General features: G+C 46.4%; 1 protein-coding gene across 1 annotated transcript in view; it reads left to right on the top strand.

The window, feature by feature from the left end:
* CLIC5 (chloride intracellular channel 5) overlaps window positions 1-19,266 on the top strand; it is a 110,408-nt gene extending 91,142 nt beyond the window's left edge. The window contains exons 5-6 of the mRNA XM_018039166.1: window positions 7,958-8,142; window positions 14,103-19,266. Coding sequence (XP_017894655.1) covers window positions 7,958-8,142; window positions 14,103-14,270 — 353 coding nt within the window. The 3' untranslated portion in view covers window positions 14,271-19,266. The remainder of the gene's footprint in view (window positions 1-7,957; window positions 8,143-14,102) is intronic.

A 20,188-nucleotide genomic window follows, 5' to 3' on the forward strand; every position in this document is an offset into this window, starting at 1 on the left:
TTGATACAGCTTTAAGAGACAAGAGAGCGTGGGGATCAGCCACCTCTTACCTGCTCTGTGTTCTAGAAAGGTCACTGTGGATCAGAGGTGTATGGCCCCCAGTTTCTGCCTGTTTTATAATGTTACCTCTGTGGGGTCATCCATACTCATGTAACCCCAGTATAACTTAAAGAGAGTATACTTAAGTATAACTTAAGAGAGTATACTCTCTTTAAGGACTTTTGCAACAGAAACAAGCTACACGACTCTAATCCCCAAACCTGGAAGAGTATGGATCTTCCAGGTATGAATGTGGATCCTTACGTAGGATATTTTTAGCGGGAAGGAATTACACTGTCCATCAAAAGCTGAAAGTCCTAAACACCCCGTAGAATATCTTTGTCTCTCCTCAAAGTTGCATTCTTCATGAGAGCATCCACGTTTCTGCCCATCTGGCCTGTACCTCCTCTTCCCCCACCCCTCACAACTCTCCTGGACCATTCTGCTGTTCCAGCCCCCTCCTCTCTCCTTGATCTTTGGCCCTTGGGCATCTCACAGGAGCAATCTCTCAGTTTCTAGAGAAAACCTGCTTCCTCCAAAAGGCAAGGGAGAAGCGATAGAACAGTCTATTTTATTTTTTTCTTATTCCCACCACGTTTTCATTCATGCTTAAAACTATCAACAAGGTGTTGCCATCTTTGTATTTTCTCTCCAAGAGTATGTGATAGTCAGAAGCATCTCTGCTGTGGTGTGCCTCAAACCACAGCTGCATATTTCTTTTTTCATCGTTTATATCAACATGCTCTCAAATGACAAGATGAGAAGTAAAACCTTTGTTCAGGCTCAGATGGTAAAGAATCTGCCCACAATGTGGGAGATACGGGTTCAACCCCTGGCTTGGGAAGATCCCCTGGAGAAGGGAATGGCTACCCACTCCAGTATTCGGGCCTGGAGAATTCCATGGACTGGCAGGCTACAGTCCATGGGGTCACATGAGAGTTGGACATGACTGAACATACACACACTGCTGAAGCTAGGACATGAGGAATGGTACTCTGACAGCCACTTGCTTGTCAGAGGATAAGGGGATATGAGAATATCCCCAGCATAGTGGGAAGATGGAAGTCTGAATGGACCCCGAAGCAGCCGTGGGCCCATCCTTGGCACCCAGAGATGGCCTTGCATAGTAGAAGTTTAAGTTTTGGAATCCGACAGTCCCTGTTTTAAATCCTGGCTTTGCTCCTAAGTCATATAATAGGACTACTATTTTGAAAACATTTTTCTCTTTGTCTTCCTGGGTACACGATTTTAATATGTCCTAGGCATCAGCTTCAAGAGAGATTAGGGTTCTATAGAAGGAATTCTAAGAAAGAGAAAAAAAATTCAGTATTTAGCTTCTGTTACTCAAAATAGCATTTGCAAAAGAGAGTAGCCTTGTAAGCCAAGCTATTGTCTTAAAATGTTCTAAATGGCCTTTATTTCTCAAAGTTAGCACGTTAAGAACTAGGCCTGGAGGAATCAGCTCTCGGAGGGGCTTGCTGCTCTGTGGTTGGTGAAATCTCTGACATAGGAAATGGAAATGAGAGAGACGTTTGGGGGATGAAGGAGGAGAGGGAGCTAGAGATGTGTCTGGAGAGCCTCTCAGGGTGCTATGCTCGGGTATCCATCTCCAGGAAAGTTCTGGACAGAGTCTAGCGTCCCCTCTGTTACTGCCACCGGAAGGTCACTATCCCCACTAAGTCTGGAAGGATGCAAAGGGGCAGCATCACTGAGAAGAGACAGCCCTTGTGGTAGGTAGCCCCAGCCTTCCACCCAGCAGACCCCAGAACTTCTGTCTCCTCCCCCACCCTCCACATTAACTCAGGGGGAAGAGCCAGGGAGAGGGAGGCTGTCTGAGAAACTGAGCATTTTTATGCAAAAGAGACTGAGAATGCTCTAGAGGGACTATTTTGATTATTACATCAACTAGGTTCTAATCCAGAATGGACTAAATTAATGCTGTGGTTTTCCCATTACCCAAGGGGGTTGGGAGCTTGTAAGGAAGACCAGAGTGGTTAAAAACAAAACCAGGTATGTTCTTCGTGGTCCATCCCTATCTGTTCAATGGAAATGAATGATAGCTCTCATCTCGGTAGCTTCGCTGTGTGCTCAAATAATCGGTGGTGTAAACACCCCTGGTCCACTTCAGAACAGCAGCGTTTTTCTTACTGTTGCTGGGGAATAGGCCTCGAGCAGTGAAGGAAGCACAGCAGGGCGCAGGTATGGGGGCGTGGGGCCAGCTTCCAGTGACCACCGTCTTCTCCACGGCAGAGGTGAACAGACCCCCATTCAGGCTGCAGACCCCTGGCTCTCCTCTGTCTGCAAGCTCACATGCCAGAGAAAATCCGCATATGAGACACTGAGGACAGAGGAATTCGGGCCCACAGTCCTTTCACCTGTGACATCTGCGTGGCTCCAAGTGAATTTTGAGCCCCCAGGGGTCTGCACAACCCTTTTTGCTTCTCAGTACCCCTGCTGCATAAAGCATGTCAGCAAAGCACGCCTCAAGGCAGGGCTGAGCCGCACTTGCAAGAGCTCATTGGAGGCTGAGTCTTGGCTCCCTGGTCTCCATTCAGCCTCCATGCCCGGGTAAGAGTATATTATTTTCTTAGCTCAAATTGCAGTTTCCAAGTCATTATTTCTCTACAACGAGAAAACAATATTGGGTCTTATGTAATATCGACCTCAATGAATCTGGAAGTGATCATGGAATGGGTGGATTTTTTTTCCCCTCCTTAAGAAAGAGAAAAATAAATTTGAGATTGTTTGCATATGGCTGAGAATATTTATGAACTATTCCCCTTGTTTCCTCATCACATATTTTACCCAGTGCGTTTGTGTGTGGTACGGAATAAATCTTTACAGGAAGGGCGGGGTGGAGAGGGGAAGAAAGCCGTTCAAGGATTGGAGATCCATCAAGTGCCTGGGACGTTAGTGGTCGGGGGGTTTTGGGGTCTCCTGGCTTCAGGCTGGCTTGCTGCTGTGGAAGGGATCCCTCCCTCCTCCCTTCTGCTCCCCCTTTCCTCCTCTCAAAGGAAGTCTTTTGGAAGGAGAGTTTCAGATGCCAACACGGAAGGAATTAACATCATCCTGTCGCTCTGCTTTCTTTCACATCCCCTTCACTCTCACTAGAGCAGAAAGTTCAGCAGCAACGGTTTCACAACCTGGGTGCCGTCAGCCAAAAAAGATCATTAAACTCTATAGAGGCCAGATTGAGCCAGAGTCAGGGGAATGAATGAGTTGGCAGATAGAAGGGCAAGGAACTGGCAGAGAGCATATCGGTACTGGCCTTTGTCATTCGGTAACACAGCACCGTGTTGGCATGCAAGCATGTGTGTCTAGCTCCCCCCGGCCCTGCCTCTCAACACAGCTTGTCACCGAGAAGGATCCCAAGGGAGGCTAAGGGACAGGACTGTGGCTGGACATTCAGTCAGTGAGAGAAGCCAGGCTCCAAGCTGTTAATTTCTTCCTTTAGGTACTGGGGCTCAGAATTGGAGCTTAGGCTGTCTCGTGGTCTGCTGTACCTTGGATTATTGAGGGATATACTGACCAATAGCTCAGTTGGTAAAGAATCTGCCTCCAATTTCTGGGTCAGGAAGATCCTCTGGAGAAGGGATAGGCTGCCCACTCCAGTATTCTGGCCTGGAGAAATCCATGGACTGCATAGTCCATGGGGTTGCAAAGAGTCGGGCACGACTGAGTGACTTTCACTTCACCACTTCATGTCATACTGATCAAGGGTGTGGACTGAGGGATGGAGAGCAGGATGATTGCCCGGTTGCTAACACAATGGCAGCAACGTCATTAACTGATATCCTAATAGGAGCCAGGTATCGTATGACGCACTTTCATTTCCCTGCATTAGCTGAGTTAATCCTCCCACTGGCCTTATAAGAGATCTTTAGTCCCATAGTTGAGATGAGAAAAGTGATACTCAGAGGGGTTGAGGAACTTGCCCACACTCACACTTCAAAAGTGCCAGCATCAGGGACATTTCCAGAGTTTGTGGAGTAGAAAGTCAATGCAATAAATAGAGAATTTGAAAAGTCATGTTCAAGGCCTTGGAGCGTTAGCCTCAGCAGCATCACAGTAAATTCATCCTTAAGTATGTGTGTGTATTCAGTCATTTATCTGACTTTGTGCAACCCCGCACAAACGTGAAGCCCGCCAGGCTGCTCTGTCCATGGTATTCTCCAAGCAGGAGTACTAGAGTGGATTGCCATTTTCTACTGCAGGGGATCTTCTGGACCCAAGGATTGAACCCACCTCTCTTGTGTCTCCTACATTGGCAGGAGGATTCTTTACCACTGTGCTACCTGGGAAGCCCTAAGGCTTACCCCTGGGTGGGCTCAGAATTTAAACACAAGGTTAGTTCTGTCACGTGGGCCCTCTCTGCTGCTTCATCTCCTCTCTACCATGATTATCTCCATTTCTGACCTGCACATTCCTGATCGAAAACCCACAAACAGGAGTGAAGCAACTGACACACACAGGGCGTCCTCAGAGCATCCGGACGTGGTGTATTACTTGGTGGGTCATGGTTGTGACTTAGGCAATGAGGTCATAGTTGTGACGTAAGGAGGAGAAGGGGACGACAGAGGATGAGATGGTTGGATGGCATCACCGACTTGATGCACATGAGTTTGAGCAAGCTCTGGGAGTTGGTGATGGACAGGGTAGCCTGGCGTGCTTCAGTCCATGGGGTCGCAAAGAGTCGGACACGACTGAGTGACTGAGGCAATGACCTTGGCCATTCTCAAACTTAACCCATCCACCTTGATAAATTGCTGGAGAGAGAGTTTAAATTTCTCCAGAATCATCCCCCTAATGAGCTTCAGTTGCTGTTTTAAGACTCTCTTACCAAATTTCACGATGTTTCCAAGGCTGGGCACTCAGGCAGGTACCAGCTCAGGAGGACAGGGGGCTTTTGGAGTTAAAACCTGCAATGCCTCCTACCCCATCCATGTCTCTTTTCCTCAGATGGTATCAGCTCATCACACCTCAACAGGAATTCAATCTGATTGTTCCTTTCTCCATTAGAAGCAAGATTTTGTTATCATCTCCGTAACTGAAAGGGGCAGCAGGATTTGTGGAAGCAAACAAACCCAATATAAATCACAGCTGTTTGGGTGGGGGTGGGGTGGGGTGCTAAGAAGTACTGTTGAGCATCCGCCCTCTGCTGGTGTGCTGAATAGGCCTACAATCCCATCCCAGTCTAGACAATTACTAAGGGGACTACAAGCATTTTTCCCAGCCCCACTCAGTCTTTTCTCCCAAACTGGAAACACAAAGCAGATGGTGAAGTCCAAGTTCAAGTGCCACACCAGGGAGAAGGAAGTGTTGAGAAACCACGTCCAACCTCCAGCCTGTTTTCAAACATTCCAGCAAGTGTTCAGTGGCTGTATCTTGGGCTGGTGTCATTTCACTGTCTCAGACAAAGGCTCGCTATGAAAAGACAGACATGGATTATGTGAGGAGGGGCTGACAGAAGGCACATTTGGGAAAAATCTGAACAAGAGCACAACCCTCTGGGCTCTTCCTTTGGGGGCAACTCCTCCCTTTCATCTGCTGGAATTAACATCCGAACTGATTCCCATCATCTCAGTGTCATGCTCTAAACCAGAGTCTGGAAAAAACAGCCCTGGGGGTGGGGTGGAGGGGGGCGGAGCGCTGGGACTGATAACGCAGATGCGGTGGCCAGTGTCTTGGCTAGTCGTCTCCTCTGGCTTGGTTCTCGGAGCCTCGGTAGACAGTTTCTAGGCTGGAGAATGACTCTGAGTGATGGTGACATCCTATAGCTGCTCCTTTGAGTATTCTGTTCTGTTCTTTAATATATACACATAATTTTTAAGTTGATATGTTGTGTTTTCCAGTGCTCTTGTTCAGTTCAAGAAATTTTCTTCCAGGGAAGTCTCTGTTCTGCTGTTATACGTAAATGAATTATTGGCCAGATAATCACTGGGGCAAGGCTGGAAAAGTCTTCTGCCGTATTGTCTTCCCTTGGATGTTCCCTCCTTGAGGGACAGGTTTCCATGCATCCAGGGTTGCACATTTCTGGGGGAGCCCACTGCTTGTCTTATTCGCCCTTCCATTTTAGACTGCTGTGGGCTTCCCTGGTGGCTCAGGCAGTAAAGAATCTGCCTGCAATGCAGGAGGCCTGGGTTCCATCCCTGGGTCAGGAAAATCCCTTGGAGAAGGGAATGGCTACCCATTCCAGTATACTTGCTTGGAGAATTCCATGGACAGAGAAGCCTGGAGAGCTACAGTCCATGGCGTTGCAACGAGTCAGGCACAACTCAGAGACTAACACTTTAGAACAGCTCCTCTAAATTAAACTCAAGGATGCCTCCTTAATATCCACTGGTTCTCTGGGGCAACCCTGGGCATGAGCACTCACTGTCCTATGTCCTGTCTTCCTGGAGGCCTGGACTCCTCTCTTTCTCAGGTTGGGTTAGCCAAGGCTAAGGCTTCCCCCAAATCTGGTGCCTATCTCTGTTCTAGGATGTCTATATAGCTGTTATTTCCTTATTTGATAGCCTTTTCTTCCTACAAAATTAGTATGTGAATTAATTGCAGAATATTGGCAAAATTTGGTTAAGCAAAATAAGAAAATGAAAATTGATAATTACTATGGTATCTGCTGGAGGTGAGAACTATAAAGGCTTTGATAGATATCCTGATGGTTGTATTTCTGTATTTATGTTATCTTTTTTTAAAATAGACTAGCAAGTGTTTACTGTTTGGTTAAGGTTCACTTTTTCAGGCCGTTTAATACTCCCACTGGGCTTCCCTGGTGGCTCAGAGGTTAAAGCGTCTGCCTGCAATGCAGGAGACCTGGGTTCGATCCCTGGGTCGGGAAGATCCCCTGGAGAAGGAAATGGCAACCTACTCCAGTATTCTTGCCTGGAGAATCCCATGGATGGAGGAGCTTGGTGGGCGACAGTCCATGGGATCACAAAGAGTCAGACAGGACTCAGCGGCTTCACTTTCACTTTCACTGTTTAAGGTTCGCTTTTTCAGGCTGTTTGATGCTCCCCTATGGTGTGGTGTACTGGCTGTCAGATCTCTTTGGTGTGTGTTCAGTTCAGTTTAGTCGCTCAGTCGTGTCTGACTCTTTGTGACCCCATGGACTGCAGCATGCCAGGCTTCCCTGTCCATCACCAACTCTCGGAGCTTGCTCAAACTCATGTCCATTGAGTCAGTGATGCCATCCAACCATCTCATCCTCTGTCGTCCCCTTCTCCTCCCGCCTTCAATCATTCCCAGCATCAGGGTTTTTTCAAATGAGTCAGTTCTTCACATCAGGTGACCAAAGTGTTGGAGTTTCAGCTTCAGCATGAGTCTTTCCAATGAATATTCAGGACTGATTTCCTTTAGGATGGACTGGTTGGATCTCCTTGTAGTCCAAGGGACTCTCAAGAGTCTTCTCCAACAGCACAGTTCAAAAGCATCAATTCTTCGGTGCTCAGCTTTAAAGATAGGCCAACTCTCACATCCATACATGACTACTGGAAAAACCATAGCCGTGACTAGACGGACCTCTGTTGGCAAAGTAATATCTCTGCCTTTTAATATGCTGTCTAGGTTGGTCATAACTTTTCTTCCAGGGAGCAAGCATCTTTTAATTTCATGGCTGCAGTCACCATCTGCAGTGATTTTGAAGCCCCCCCCCAAAATAAAGTCTCTCACTGTTTCCATTGTTTCCCCATCTATTTGCCATGAAGTGATGGGACTGGATGCCATGATTTTAGTTTTCTGACCGTTGAGTTTTAAGCCAAGCTTTTCACTCTCCTCTTTCACTTTCATCAAGAGGCTCTTTAGTGTGTGGGGCACTAATAAGACAGGGTTCTGGATAAGCTCCTTTACCCTGAAGTCCCCGTGGCTGCATCCAGTGGCAAGGAGGTTGACTAAAGACACTCCCCTTGCTGTTCCACACCAGCCCTTGAGCGAGGCCTGACCAAGGCTCTGAAGAAGCTGGACGACTACCTGAACACCCCCCTGCCGGAGGAGATCGATGCTGACACTCGTGGGGATGATGAAAAGGGCTCCCGGCGCAAGTTCCTGGATGGGGACGAGCTGACCCTGGCCGACTGCAACCTGTTGCCCAAGCTCCATGTGGTCAAGGTAAGAGCGCTCTACCTGAGGGTGCCCCCCAGATCCGGTCCCATCGAAGGCCCGGGTCTCTTGCGAGGATGAGACAAGGACAGGGCCACCTGCTGATGGAGAATCGGAGTTTGAAAATCTCGTGAACAGGGACCCAAAGTCAACCTCTGCTGCATGCTGGCCCCTCTGAGCTCCAGTAACACAGGCATGTGTTGCTGAACCAGGGCTGTTGGGAGACTAAATGTGGCCTGAAGATGCCTGCCATGTTGTAAAGGCTTCTCTGGTGGCTCAGTGGTAGAGAATCTGCCGCCAGTGCAGGAGACGTGGGTTCAACCCTGGGACCGGAAGATCCCCTGGAGAAGGAAACGGCAACCCACTCCAGTACTCTTGCCTGGGAAATCCCATGGACAGAGGACCCTGGTGGGCTACAGTCCTTGGAGTCACAAAAGAGTGGGATATGACTTAGCGATGAAACAACAGCAATCCTATTATATGTAGTTACATATAGTCTTGTCACTCCAAAGACCTCTTCCTTACCTTTTCATCATAGGTTTTCACTGGCTACCCATTACCTCATGACCTCTATTAAGCGTGATCTCATATACATGTTTTCTTTGTGGGCAGACCCACCTTCTGATTTCCTATAGCCATTCCTTGGGGCAGGCAGACAGCATCTTCCTCTTCTGCTAGTTAAAAAGCTGGAGGTTGCAAGAAATGATAATTATTTTTGCTACCATTGCACTTCCCAATCGTGGCTGACACAGAGCGTAATCTTTCCTATCCAGCCTTAGAATCCAAGAAATGGAAAGAAGAGGGGAATTCTGAGTCATCCCAATCTCTCATCCCAAAGTGGACCCCTTCCTGTGTGTCTGTGACAGGCTTCAGTGCAGCTGTGACTGCATGTTTCTGATGACACAGAGCCCTCTGCCTATTAAGCCAGCCCTACCATTTTTGACGGCTCTAGTTATTAAGAGCCATCCTTCCTTACATGGAGCCTAAACCTGCCTCCCTGCTTGCTTGGTTCTCTGGAGCAACACAGAACAGGGCTGCTCTCTTCATCTCATTTGAAGACAGCAGTTTTGTACCCTGAATTTCTCTAAACTGGGCTTCCCTGGTGGCAATGAAGGAGACCTGGGTTCGATCCCTGGGTTGGGAAGATCCTTTGGAGAAGGAGATGGCCACCCACTCCAATATTCTTGCCTGGGAAATCCCATGGACAGAGGACCCTTGTGGGCTACAGTCCATGGGGTCACAAAGAGTCAGACACGACTGAGCAACTAAATAACAGCAACTATAACATATACATGTATATATGTTGTTTTTCAGATTCTTTTCCATTATAGGTTAGCATAAGATATTAGAGTACAGTTCTCTGTGCTATACAGTAGGGCCTTGTTGTTTAGATATTTTATTTATATATATATATATAGTAGTGTGTATATGTTAATTTCAAACTCCTAATTTATCTCCCCTGCCCCCACTCTCCCCTTTGATAACCATAAGTTTGTTTTCTAGCACATCCTTTTCTGACCCTCATCAATCCAGAGAAAAAGACAGTGGGATCATAGAGCTAGACTGCTCTCTATTTCTACATCTGGTGATATCTTACTGTCTCAGTTAGACAAAAAGCTCTGTGATGATAGATCTTCTCCAAGCATAATGGTGGGTACATGGTGGCTCTTTAATTAACACTCATTGGTTGACCATTTGATCACCCAGCCTGTGACGCTCAGTTTCTTTCCACCTGTCACTAAGGAGAATCAGATGCAGTCATTTATCAGTTGGATATCTGCCTGTTGGTTTTCGGCTGATGTCCTGAGCTGGAAATCAGAACCCTTCATTCAGAGCACATACCAGTTGAAGTTGAAACATAAGCTGCGCTTGCCCTGGTTCTCCCAAGGGATGCATCAGGGCTGGAGCCTGGGAGGGAATCATGCTTGCCAGGGCTGATGGACAGAGCAAATGCAATCCGTTCATACGAAGACACTTTGGGGTTCAGGGCCAAGCCGATGGTGATTGCTAAGTCTGGCCAAGCTGTATGTCTTTGAAGTTATTAATAACCGCACACTCACCCCACCTTCAAAACGTCCTTTATTCTCTTTTCCTGAGGACGAAGTGGCACCATTATGGGTGATATGATTCTATCAGTAACACTATCAGAGGTCATGGGAAGAACACCATTCTAGAAGTCCAGAGACTCAAGTTCTGTTGTTGATGAGCCACTCAGTCATGTTTGACTCTTTGCAACCCCATGGACTGCAGCATGCCGGACTTCCCTGTTCTTTACTGTCTCCCGGTGTTTGCTCAAAGTCCTGTCCATTGAGTCGGTGGTGCCATCCAACCATCCCATCCTCTGTTGTCCCCTTCTCCTCCTGCCCTCAATCTTTCCCAGCACCAGGGTCTTCTCCAATGGGTGGGCTGTTCGAATCAGGTGACCAAATCATTGGTGCTTCAGCATCAGTCCTTCCAGTGAATATTCAGGATTGATTTCCTTTAGGACTGACTGGTTTGATCTCCTTGCTGTCCAAGAGACACCACCAGGAGGAGCTGGGACAAGTTGTTTACTCTCTGGGGAAGTCATTTTTCTTATGTCTGAAAAAAGAGGTGTGGATGATTATTTTCCTTCTCACCTCTTCCCCTCTCTTCCTCCCCGTCTCTCAGTCACACATGGTTGGACCACCCACTCAAGAATCGTGTGTCCAATTAGGCGGACAAATGGACCTCCCAGGCCCCATGCTTCCATCTCCGGTTCCTCCAGTTCCTTTCAGCCCTAGACTCCCAGTTACGCCCATCCTTGGATGATGTTCAGTGCGTCATTCACTTGGAGGAGCTGGAGATCAGAGGGAGGATGACCTACAAAGGGACAAAGGCTGGGCCTCGCTTCCCATCTCCTTGGATTTCTGCTGATCCAGCTTATCAGAGCCCAGAGCCCTGGCAAGCCTCTAAAGTGCAGAAAGCATGAAAGGAGAGCCAAGTCAGACCTCCAGTTTGGCTGCAGATGCCAAGACTTAATCTGGGCTGGGGGAGCTAACTGTTTTCATATGAAAGCAAATTCAGAACATGAGCATGGAGGTTCCTGCAGACGTCAGAGCTTCTCCTGCGCGCGTTCCCTCTCTCTCTTTCATTGGCTTTCCTTCAGCATTATCTGCATCCTTGGCGGCCAAGTTGCTCTGGCCCTGCTGCTCGCTGACAGCCTGGTTTGAACTTTCATTGTCTGGCTGCCTCCTATTCTCATCTCCCACCTCGAGCCAACATGTGAGGAAAGAACCAGCTCTGGTCAAGCTCAGGGTGTATGGATCTGGGCAGGGAGGGGCATGTGGGACTCCTGTCGTCTCCCCCAAGACCCTTGTTCCCCACCACCCCCAGAGCCTCAGGTGGCACAGGGACCTGTTCAGCCCCTGAAGCAAACAGGAAGGGAGCTACACATATAAACACAAATATAAATTCATATGTTGAGTCTCTGTTGTTTCCCAGTTCAAATTATATCCTTTAAAAACCTGAAAATAAATTCCAGCACCGAGAGACTCAAGGCCATCCCATGGATGTCTTGACCTTATTATGGCTCTTTTTCTTTCCTTTTCTCCATCTTAAAAATTGGAGTATAGTTCATGTACAATATAAGTTACAGGGGTACAACAGTAATTCACAATTTTTAAAGGCTATACTCCATTATGGTGGTATGGAAGTGACTCAGTCGTGTCCAGCTCTTTGTGACCCCATGAAGGAGGAGGAGCCCACCAGGCTCCTCTCTCTGTCCATGGAATTCTCCAGGCAAGAATACTGGAGTGGGTTGCCATTCCCTTCTCCAAGGTATCTTCCCTACCCAGGGATCAAACCTGCATTGCAGGCAGATTCTTTACCATCTGAACCACCAGGGGAGCCCATACTCCATGTATAGTTACTGTAAAATACCGACTATATTCTCTGTATTATACAATACACACTTAGAGCTTATGTTATACCTAGCAGTTTGTGCCTCTTAATCCCCTACCTCTGTTTTGCCCTTCCCTTCTGGTAACCACTAGTCTGTTCTCTGTGTTTAGTTTTCTTTTTTAGATTCCACATATAAATTGTAACATACGTTATTTGTCTCTCTCTGTCTGACTTATTTCACTTAGCATAATGCTGTGTAAGTCCATCCACGTTGTTGCAAATGGCAGAATTTCATTCTTTTTCATGCCCGAGTAGTATTCCATTGTGTGTATGTATCACATCTTCTTTATCCATTCCCCTGTTGGTAGACATTTAGGTTGCTCCCATGTCTTGGTTACTGTAAACAGTACTTCTGTGAACATTGGGGTGCATGTATCTTTTCAAATTTGTATTCTCTCTCTTTTTTTTTAAGATATGTACTCAGGAATGGAATTACCAAATCATATGGTGGTTCTGTTTTTAGTTTTTTGAGAAACTTTCATATGTTTTCCACAGTGGCTGCACCAATTTATATTCTGTGGGGTTTTTTTTTCATTCTCTCTGGCAGTTTCAAGCTGCTTCCCTCATTGGAGCCTCCACCCCTGCATAGATTTTTCTCCTGACCCAAGACAACCTCTTCTTAAGGCTGTGGGCAAGCCCAAGGCCCTTTCATCTTGCAGTGAAGAGAGGGCTTTGTCCAAGGACCCTGAACCCATCACTTGTGCTCACTGGCCACACCTATCCTGGATGGACAGACACTGCCAGGTGGCTTCAGTACTGACCTCCCCAAACCAGTTATATTAACCGAGAGAATTTAATATAAAGAAGTGCTAAGTACATAAGAACTAGGGAGGCAATATGTACCTTGTAGTTCCTTCTTCAGGGCAGGGGGCAAAGGGAAGAGTTTGGAATGGTCAAAACTTGAACTATACGATAGCCAAGACATGGAAACAAACTAAATGTCCATTGACAGATGAACAGATAAAGAAGATGTGATGGGTCTCAATGAATTCTGACATTAGATAATGTTTCTTGAGCACTTAAAGCCAGCACCTCCCCCAGATCACTTTTTATGTATATTAACTAATTTACTACTCCAAGATAGGTCATCTTATTATCTCCATTTTAGAGAAAAAGAATTTGGGGCTCAGAGAAGTTAAGTAGCTCGTCCAAGATCACACCATTGTCAAGTAATGGGGTCAGGATTACAGATCCAGTCATCTGGGATCCAGAGCCCACACTTTTAACCACTATGCTATTGTCTTTCAATACAAACACCACTTCCCCAGAAGGCTCAGGTCCATAGCCCCGAGTGGGGCAGACCAGGGAGAGAACAGGAATCACCATCTGTTCACCTCCACATGTTTTTTGCTTTGTATTCCCTTCTGTAGATAAGGCTGGATGGGGGAAGAAAAAAGTTGTCTATAATTATATCAGTCAGATGTATCTTCTGCTAACAGATTGGTGTCTATACTTCTGTTCATCATACATATTTCTCCTAATGCTTTATATAGTACTTCCAACTGAATAGTCTCTTGAAGCGTTTTTCAAGGCCCTGGAATTTCCTCTGCAACCTCATTTTTCATGGCTTTCCAGTACGCCACTGCTTGTATATATGACAACGTATTTATCCATTCGTGTGTTGTTGGACATTTGTATTGTATACCTTTTTTAATTTTTATTTTTTTTGCTATTTCCAAATAGTCCTGCAGTCCTATTTACAAGAAACTAAATCTTCTTGTACACTCATGATATTTCCTAAGAAAAGGAATACCTACAAGCAGAATTACTAGAGCAGAGGACAAATTATAGTTGCTTGGTAAAATATAATACAACACAAATAAATAGCACATGATAATTAAAACAAACAGTGTTGCATTAAAAAGGCCGCACAGTCACCTTGCCCCACAAGTGTCTTGCTGCTGGCCCCTGGGGACACATGGAGGGTCTTCCCGCTGTGCACACACGGGGCCACATCACCGACACTTCCCGGTGATCTATTTCACGCTGCCACATCACCGACACTTCCCGGTGATCTATTTCACGCTTTAACGCCATCTCTCTTGCAGATTGTGGCCAAGAAGTACCGCAACTACGATTTCCCGGCTGAGATGACGGGTCTGTGGCGGTACCTCAAGAACGCCTACGCCCGGGATGAGTTCACCAACACCTGCGCGGCCGACAGCGAGATCGAGCTGGCCTACGCGGACGTGGCCAAGCGCCTCAGCCGATCCTGAGCTTGGCCGTCTCGCCCCATCGCCGCTGCAGAAGGACTCCACCGTCGCCCCCAAGGACTCCGGCTTCACACACTCCTCTTCCACGCCTCCTCTGGAAACTTCTGTCTCCATCAGGCCACGTCTCGCTGGCATCCTTGGAACCCCCAGCCTGCTGGCGTTGACCAGAGTCAGCGCCAGCCCCCTCTGGTCAGGCAGGAATCCCGCAAGCAGAAATGAGAGAAACGGTCAAGCTGTCAGCCTTTCCGACCTGGACTGGGTTCCGTGTGTTTGGGGTTGGTGCCTGGGGAGCCCTGTCTGTGGGATTGTCACTGGCCCCTTTTGCCAATATTGAAATATCTTCTCAGATGCATTAGAATTCTGCAACACGCTGTTCTTGTCCACCCTTCTCTGTCAGTAACTCCAAGGCCAAACGCCGTCTTAGTTCTTATTAGAAAGAGGTGCACAGCTGTGTTAGGGGAGACAGAGAGTGGATGGGGCAGACGTGGGTCTGGGCACCTGGCAGACACACCTCCAGTCACGCACCACTTTCCGGCACTTTTGTCACTTCGGGCACTGAAGGCCAGATTGGAAAACTATCTCAGACAGTCTCAGTGTTCTGCAGTGCTGGGCACAGTCTGATGTGATCACATACCTGGCTTGATGCTGATTTGTCTAGGCCTTGCCAGGAAGGGAAATTGGCATGCCATTCCAAACTGGGGTGACTGGGAAGGGGAGGGGAGGGGTGGAGTGTTGATGCCAAAAGGCCCATGGGGTCTACCAGCCATGGGGTTTGCTTGCTTATGGGAGTGGTTTCATTGGGGATTACATGCCTGGGTTTGACTATGTTTATCCACAATTGAATTTTGGTCTCTGAGAAAGCAGATGGGAGTAGGGGGTGGGGTGGGGGGATGGATGCACGAGGCTAAGAAGAACTTTGTATGAGGCTCAGTGTTCCCTGGGAATCTTCTAGATGGATCTTTTCTCTTACGATCTAAGTCTCAAAACAGTGATGTCACGTAGCTGCCATCTTCATAGCAAAATACGAACAACTGACCAAAAATGACTCTCCAGTTTCTTCAAGTTGTTCCTGGATGTGGGTCTGTGAGCCGGGTGCTCTCTGATTCAGCTGCAGCCTCTGATGCACGAGAGATACATTTAGGAGGTGGCTTGATCGTGGAACCTTAGGAAGAAAGTCCATGGGCCTTTCTGATTGGGAAACCATGTGGTTTAAACTCGAAGAGAAAATACACGTGCATCTGGGTAAATTTTCCTACCGTCTGATTCAAATGCCTGATGAAAAAGAGGAAGCTGTTTTTTAGCTAATATTTCACTCTGTAGTCATTCTCCTTGAGTTTCACCTCCTTAAAAGCTTACCCTGCCTGAGCAGAGGGAACTGTGCAGAGGAAACGAAGAAAAATGAACTAGTCATCAGCTCCCTCTTGCCATGAATGCCCTGGGAGAAAGTCCACCCACCGCAGACCCTCACCTTCAACAATCCTCCCTTCTGTGTTGCCTGTTGATGGAGGCTGAGGCTCCCAAGTGCCCAAAAGCCCCAGGACTTGGCTCGCTGCTCAGTGAGGGCAGGACAGCATGGGGCCTTCCTGTAGAAACATCACGAGGTTCTAACTCAAGCAATATCTGGACCTACCTGCCTCCAGGGATCCCTGGAGAGAAAGGGGACCCAGTGATCAGAGCAGAGGGGAAGAAGCAGGGGGTCCCCTTTAGCCCAGAGAGGAAGATGCCATTTCTCAGTGGGGCATCTTATAAGCCTGAGACCTTTCATTCAAGAGCAGGAAGAATGGATTCATTTCCTCCTCTAAGGGAACCTTTGCAGGACTCCCTGCTAACTTTGTCCCTGGAGATGTTTGAAAAGGCGAACTAATGAGGAAACAATCCTTCTGACAATAGGGAAAAGCACTATGCTGGTCTCGTGGGAGATGAAAGCTTAAATGATCCCAAAGGCCTTTTCATCAGTGTGAAATTCTGTTGTCCTCAGAGATCCTTCCCTGAACATCACAAAAGTACAATGATCTAAGAAGCCGTTTACTTTCCTGAGACCCAGAGAGGTGCTGTTCTTAAGGTATACCTGAGAAGCACAGCCGGTGAGCCACAGTGAAAATGGCAGGATGCCCTGGCAGAGACGCTCCCCCAGGTGGAGTAGCTCCCCAGGCAGAGTGCCCCCCACAGAAGAGGTTTTGAATGCTGAGGACACTGGATATTCAGAATCCAGCAATTGACAAGTCTTTAAACACAGCCTTTAAAAACAAACAAGCCAAACTAAATCAATATTGTTGGTTCTAGCTGTTCCTTCTCTGGTTGACTTAGTTTTATATCAATAACCGTATTAGGGCACAGGGGTGGGGTTGGGGCAGTTAGATGACCCCCACCATAACCATTTAACAGGGGGAGGGAGTTATAGATGGATGCATTTCTTGGTACTCAGCCCAGGGATATCTTTTTACTGCAATAGCAGATTATCATATGATGCAACCGACTGTTGATTTAAAGCTTTAACATCTATGATGAGGTTTATCAGAGTATTTTAAAATAATGTTGCCTTATGATGCTTCTTTTCCAAAGAGATTTTTCTCCGCATCCTTCAGTCTCCCTGGGTTTTGGCCATAACCTTGTCCTGTACACAGCCTTTCGTCTCCCAGCCACAGTGTGGAAAGGTCCTCAGGTGTCCTCAGAATCAACTCAGGGAGTATTGAAGGTCTGCAGTTTGACCCTGAACTCCAGAGTGTTGAGATGGGAAGTGGCCCTTGTTATTGGTCTGGCATGCATATCAATACCTCAAAAAGCATCTCAGTGGCAGTAAGAGGGGATTTACTTAGGTTGAGATTCTATTTTACTCTAGATTTATTTCTTTCCTTTGGTTTTCACATCGCTTTTTTCCCCTTTTTTTGGTGGGTTAGCATAATGTGAGGCAGTGGGAGAAATAAGAATCACATTCAGAACAACTGTGTTGAATTTACCCATCTTCTCAGTCCTGCCGGCCTCTCAGGTTGCCCTGAGAGTGTATTGGATAAGATTTTAACAGCTATAAAAGATGAGCTGGATCAGTAAAATCTAGATTGGTCCAGCATAGAGTTCCTTCTATTGCACACCTTCATTACCTGACACTTCAGAGTTACCAGTATGAGTATGGCTGTCTTGTTTTGAACAAACGATACAGTTACCTGGCACCAAGCTCATGAGTTGAAAAGTGAAACCCACGCTCCATTGGGTTATTTGATCACAGATCTCAAACTAGTTTCATCTTCCCAAGAAATGATACTGTCTTCAGTGTTCACTCATCTTGCTGGTGGGGCCATAGAAATGCTTGATCTTTTCATTAGAAAGAGGCCATGCCAAGAATGAGTTTTCCTGGGCTGAATTTCCTAGCATTTGTCAAATGAAACAATGGAAGCTCTTCGTAACGCCTGTACCCACTGGCCACTCTGAAGAAAGGCAAGACCAAGCATCTTAGAATGGTCGTAGAATGGATCACATCTGGAATGGACCCTGAAGATCTAAGATCCTAGAAATCAGCAAGGTCTGGACAAACAGAATGAAAAAGGAGGCAGTGTCAGGAAGATACAGGTCTCAGTTCAGTTCAGTCGCTCAGTCGTGTCCAGTTTTCCATCAGGAGAAAACAGTGAGAGTTGGTGTCTGAAATTAAGTTGGTCTAGGGGCAGGGGACATCCAGTAGGTAGGTCTGTGGCTCCTATATCCAAGGGCCAGGAGGCCGGTTCAGCAGCAGAGGGAACCAAGATGCTGGTGACTTCTTGGAATGAGCAGAATTAACTCATGGTTAAAAGTAAGTTCAATGATTCCCAAGGGATCACTTCCTTATTTTTAAAAATAACATTTAAAAGCCTCTGGAGCATTAGAAAAAGAAGTGTACATGGGAAGCATCCTGGTTCTGATGTGAGGACTGAAGTGTTCACATCTTGGCTCTGGGACCCTCCCAGCACATGCAGCCCATTGGTTCTGATGTGAGGACTGAAGTGTTCACATCTTGGCTCTGGGACCCTCCCAGCACATGCAGCCCATTGGTTCTGATGTGAGGACTGAAGTGTTCACATCTTGGCTCTGGGACCCTCCCAGCACATGCAGCCCATTGGTTCTGATGTGAGGACTGAAGTGTTCACATCTTGGCTCTGGGACCCTCCCAGCACATGCAGCCCATTGGTTCTGATGTGAGGACTGAAGTGTTCACATCTTGGCTCTGGGACCCTCCCAGCACATGCAGCCCAGTGGTTCTGATGTGAGGACTGAAGTGTTCACATCTTGGCTCTGGGACCCTCCCAGCACATGCAGCCCAGTGGTTTCTATCCACAGCTCTTGGCATGTAATCCAAACAGCACATGCCCTCCTATGAATGCATCATCCTCCCTCTTTGTCAATATTCTCCTCCCGGCTTAGTTTCAGGATCCGTTCATTTTGTGATTTGGTATGACCCAAAGTGTGCGTAGTCTTACTTAATGTTACTTAAGGAAATGGATCCAACGTTCCCCTCCTCAACCAAAACGAAAATTAAAAATTGCCTCACTGTAGAGCTTGGGTTAATCTATTTCTATACAAGCAATCTGTTTTTTGGCAAAATATAATTTTAAGGATACAGTCATCTATGGTATTTATGTATAGAGATTTGCGATATTGACTATGTATATGCTTAAAATATAAAATATCTGACTGATGTTTGAACTTGTCTTTCTTTCCTGACCACCTGGCTATCCCATTTTATAAGCTGGAGAGTTAACTAATTTAGCAAAGAAGGCTAGCTTTTATAAGAGATCAAACATTTCACTTTATAAAAACACTCCCAATGATGGTCACTTGATTTTTCTCAAGACCTTTAACTGTGGTGATAAAATAGCAGGACTTGCTTTCAAGCCTTAATTATGTAAAATTCCTTTTTAATGAAGACATTTCTGAGTGTTTTCCTCATGAATCTGAACTAGTTATAAATTTGTTTTCCGGTCTTGATTGGTATTGACTAATTCAAATAAAGTTGGTTTATTTTCAAATAGTGCAAAATCGATCATCAGACATCTTATTGAAGGTGGGAATTTCCTATGCTGTTTGAAATGAGTATGAAATACTTCTTTTTTCCAAACGTTATTTGATTTTCCCATTACAAAAGAAAATATGTTCATTCTTCTTAAAAATCAAAAGCAAATAAAATTTTTTAAAAAATGAAATAGGGAATTCTCTGGCGGTCCAGGTGTTAAGCCTTGGTGCTTTCACTGCCGTGGTCCGTGTTCAATCCCTTGTGGGGGAATGAAGGTCCCACAAGCCACATGGCGCAGCCAAAAAACATGTAATAAAAAGAATGAAACAATGTCATTTGCAGCAACATGGGTAGACTAGAAATGATTATACTAAGTGAAATAAGCCCAGTCAAAGACAAATGTCATGTGATATCACTTATATATGGAATCTGAAAAAAAAAGTAAAGATGCAAATGAAATTATTTACAAAACAGAAATAGACCCACAGGCATAGAAAAAGACCCACAGAAAACAAGTTATGATTACTGAAAGTGTAGGGAAGAGGTATAAATTAGAAGGATGGGATTAGCAGATACACTGTGCTGTGCCGTGCTTAGTCTGATGCTTTGTGACCCAATGGACTGTAGCCCACCAGGCTCCTCTGTCCATGGCGCTTCTGCAGGCAAGAATACTGGAGTGGGTTGCCATGCCCTCCTCCAGGGAGCAGATACACTAGTGTAATAGATTCCCAGCCAGGACCTATGCACAGCACAGGAAACTCTGCTCAGTGTATTATAACAACCTGTAATGGAAAAGAATCTGGAAAAGAATGCACATATAACTGAAGTACTGTGCTGAACACTTGAAACTAACACAACGTTGTAAATCAACTAGGCATGGAATGGTGTGTGGACTCGGTCGTGTCCGACTCTTTGTGACCCTGTGGATTGTACCCCACCAGAC

The sequence above is a fragment of the Capra hircus genome, chromosome 23 (genome assembly GCF_001704415.2).
Source record: "Capra hircus breed San Clemente chromosome 23, ASM170441v1, whole genome shotgun sequence".
Taxonomy (NCBI): domain Eukaryota; kingdom Metazoa; phylum Chordata; class Mammalia; order Artiodactyla; family Bovidae; genus Capra; species Capra hircus.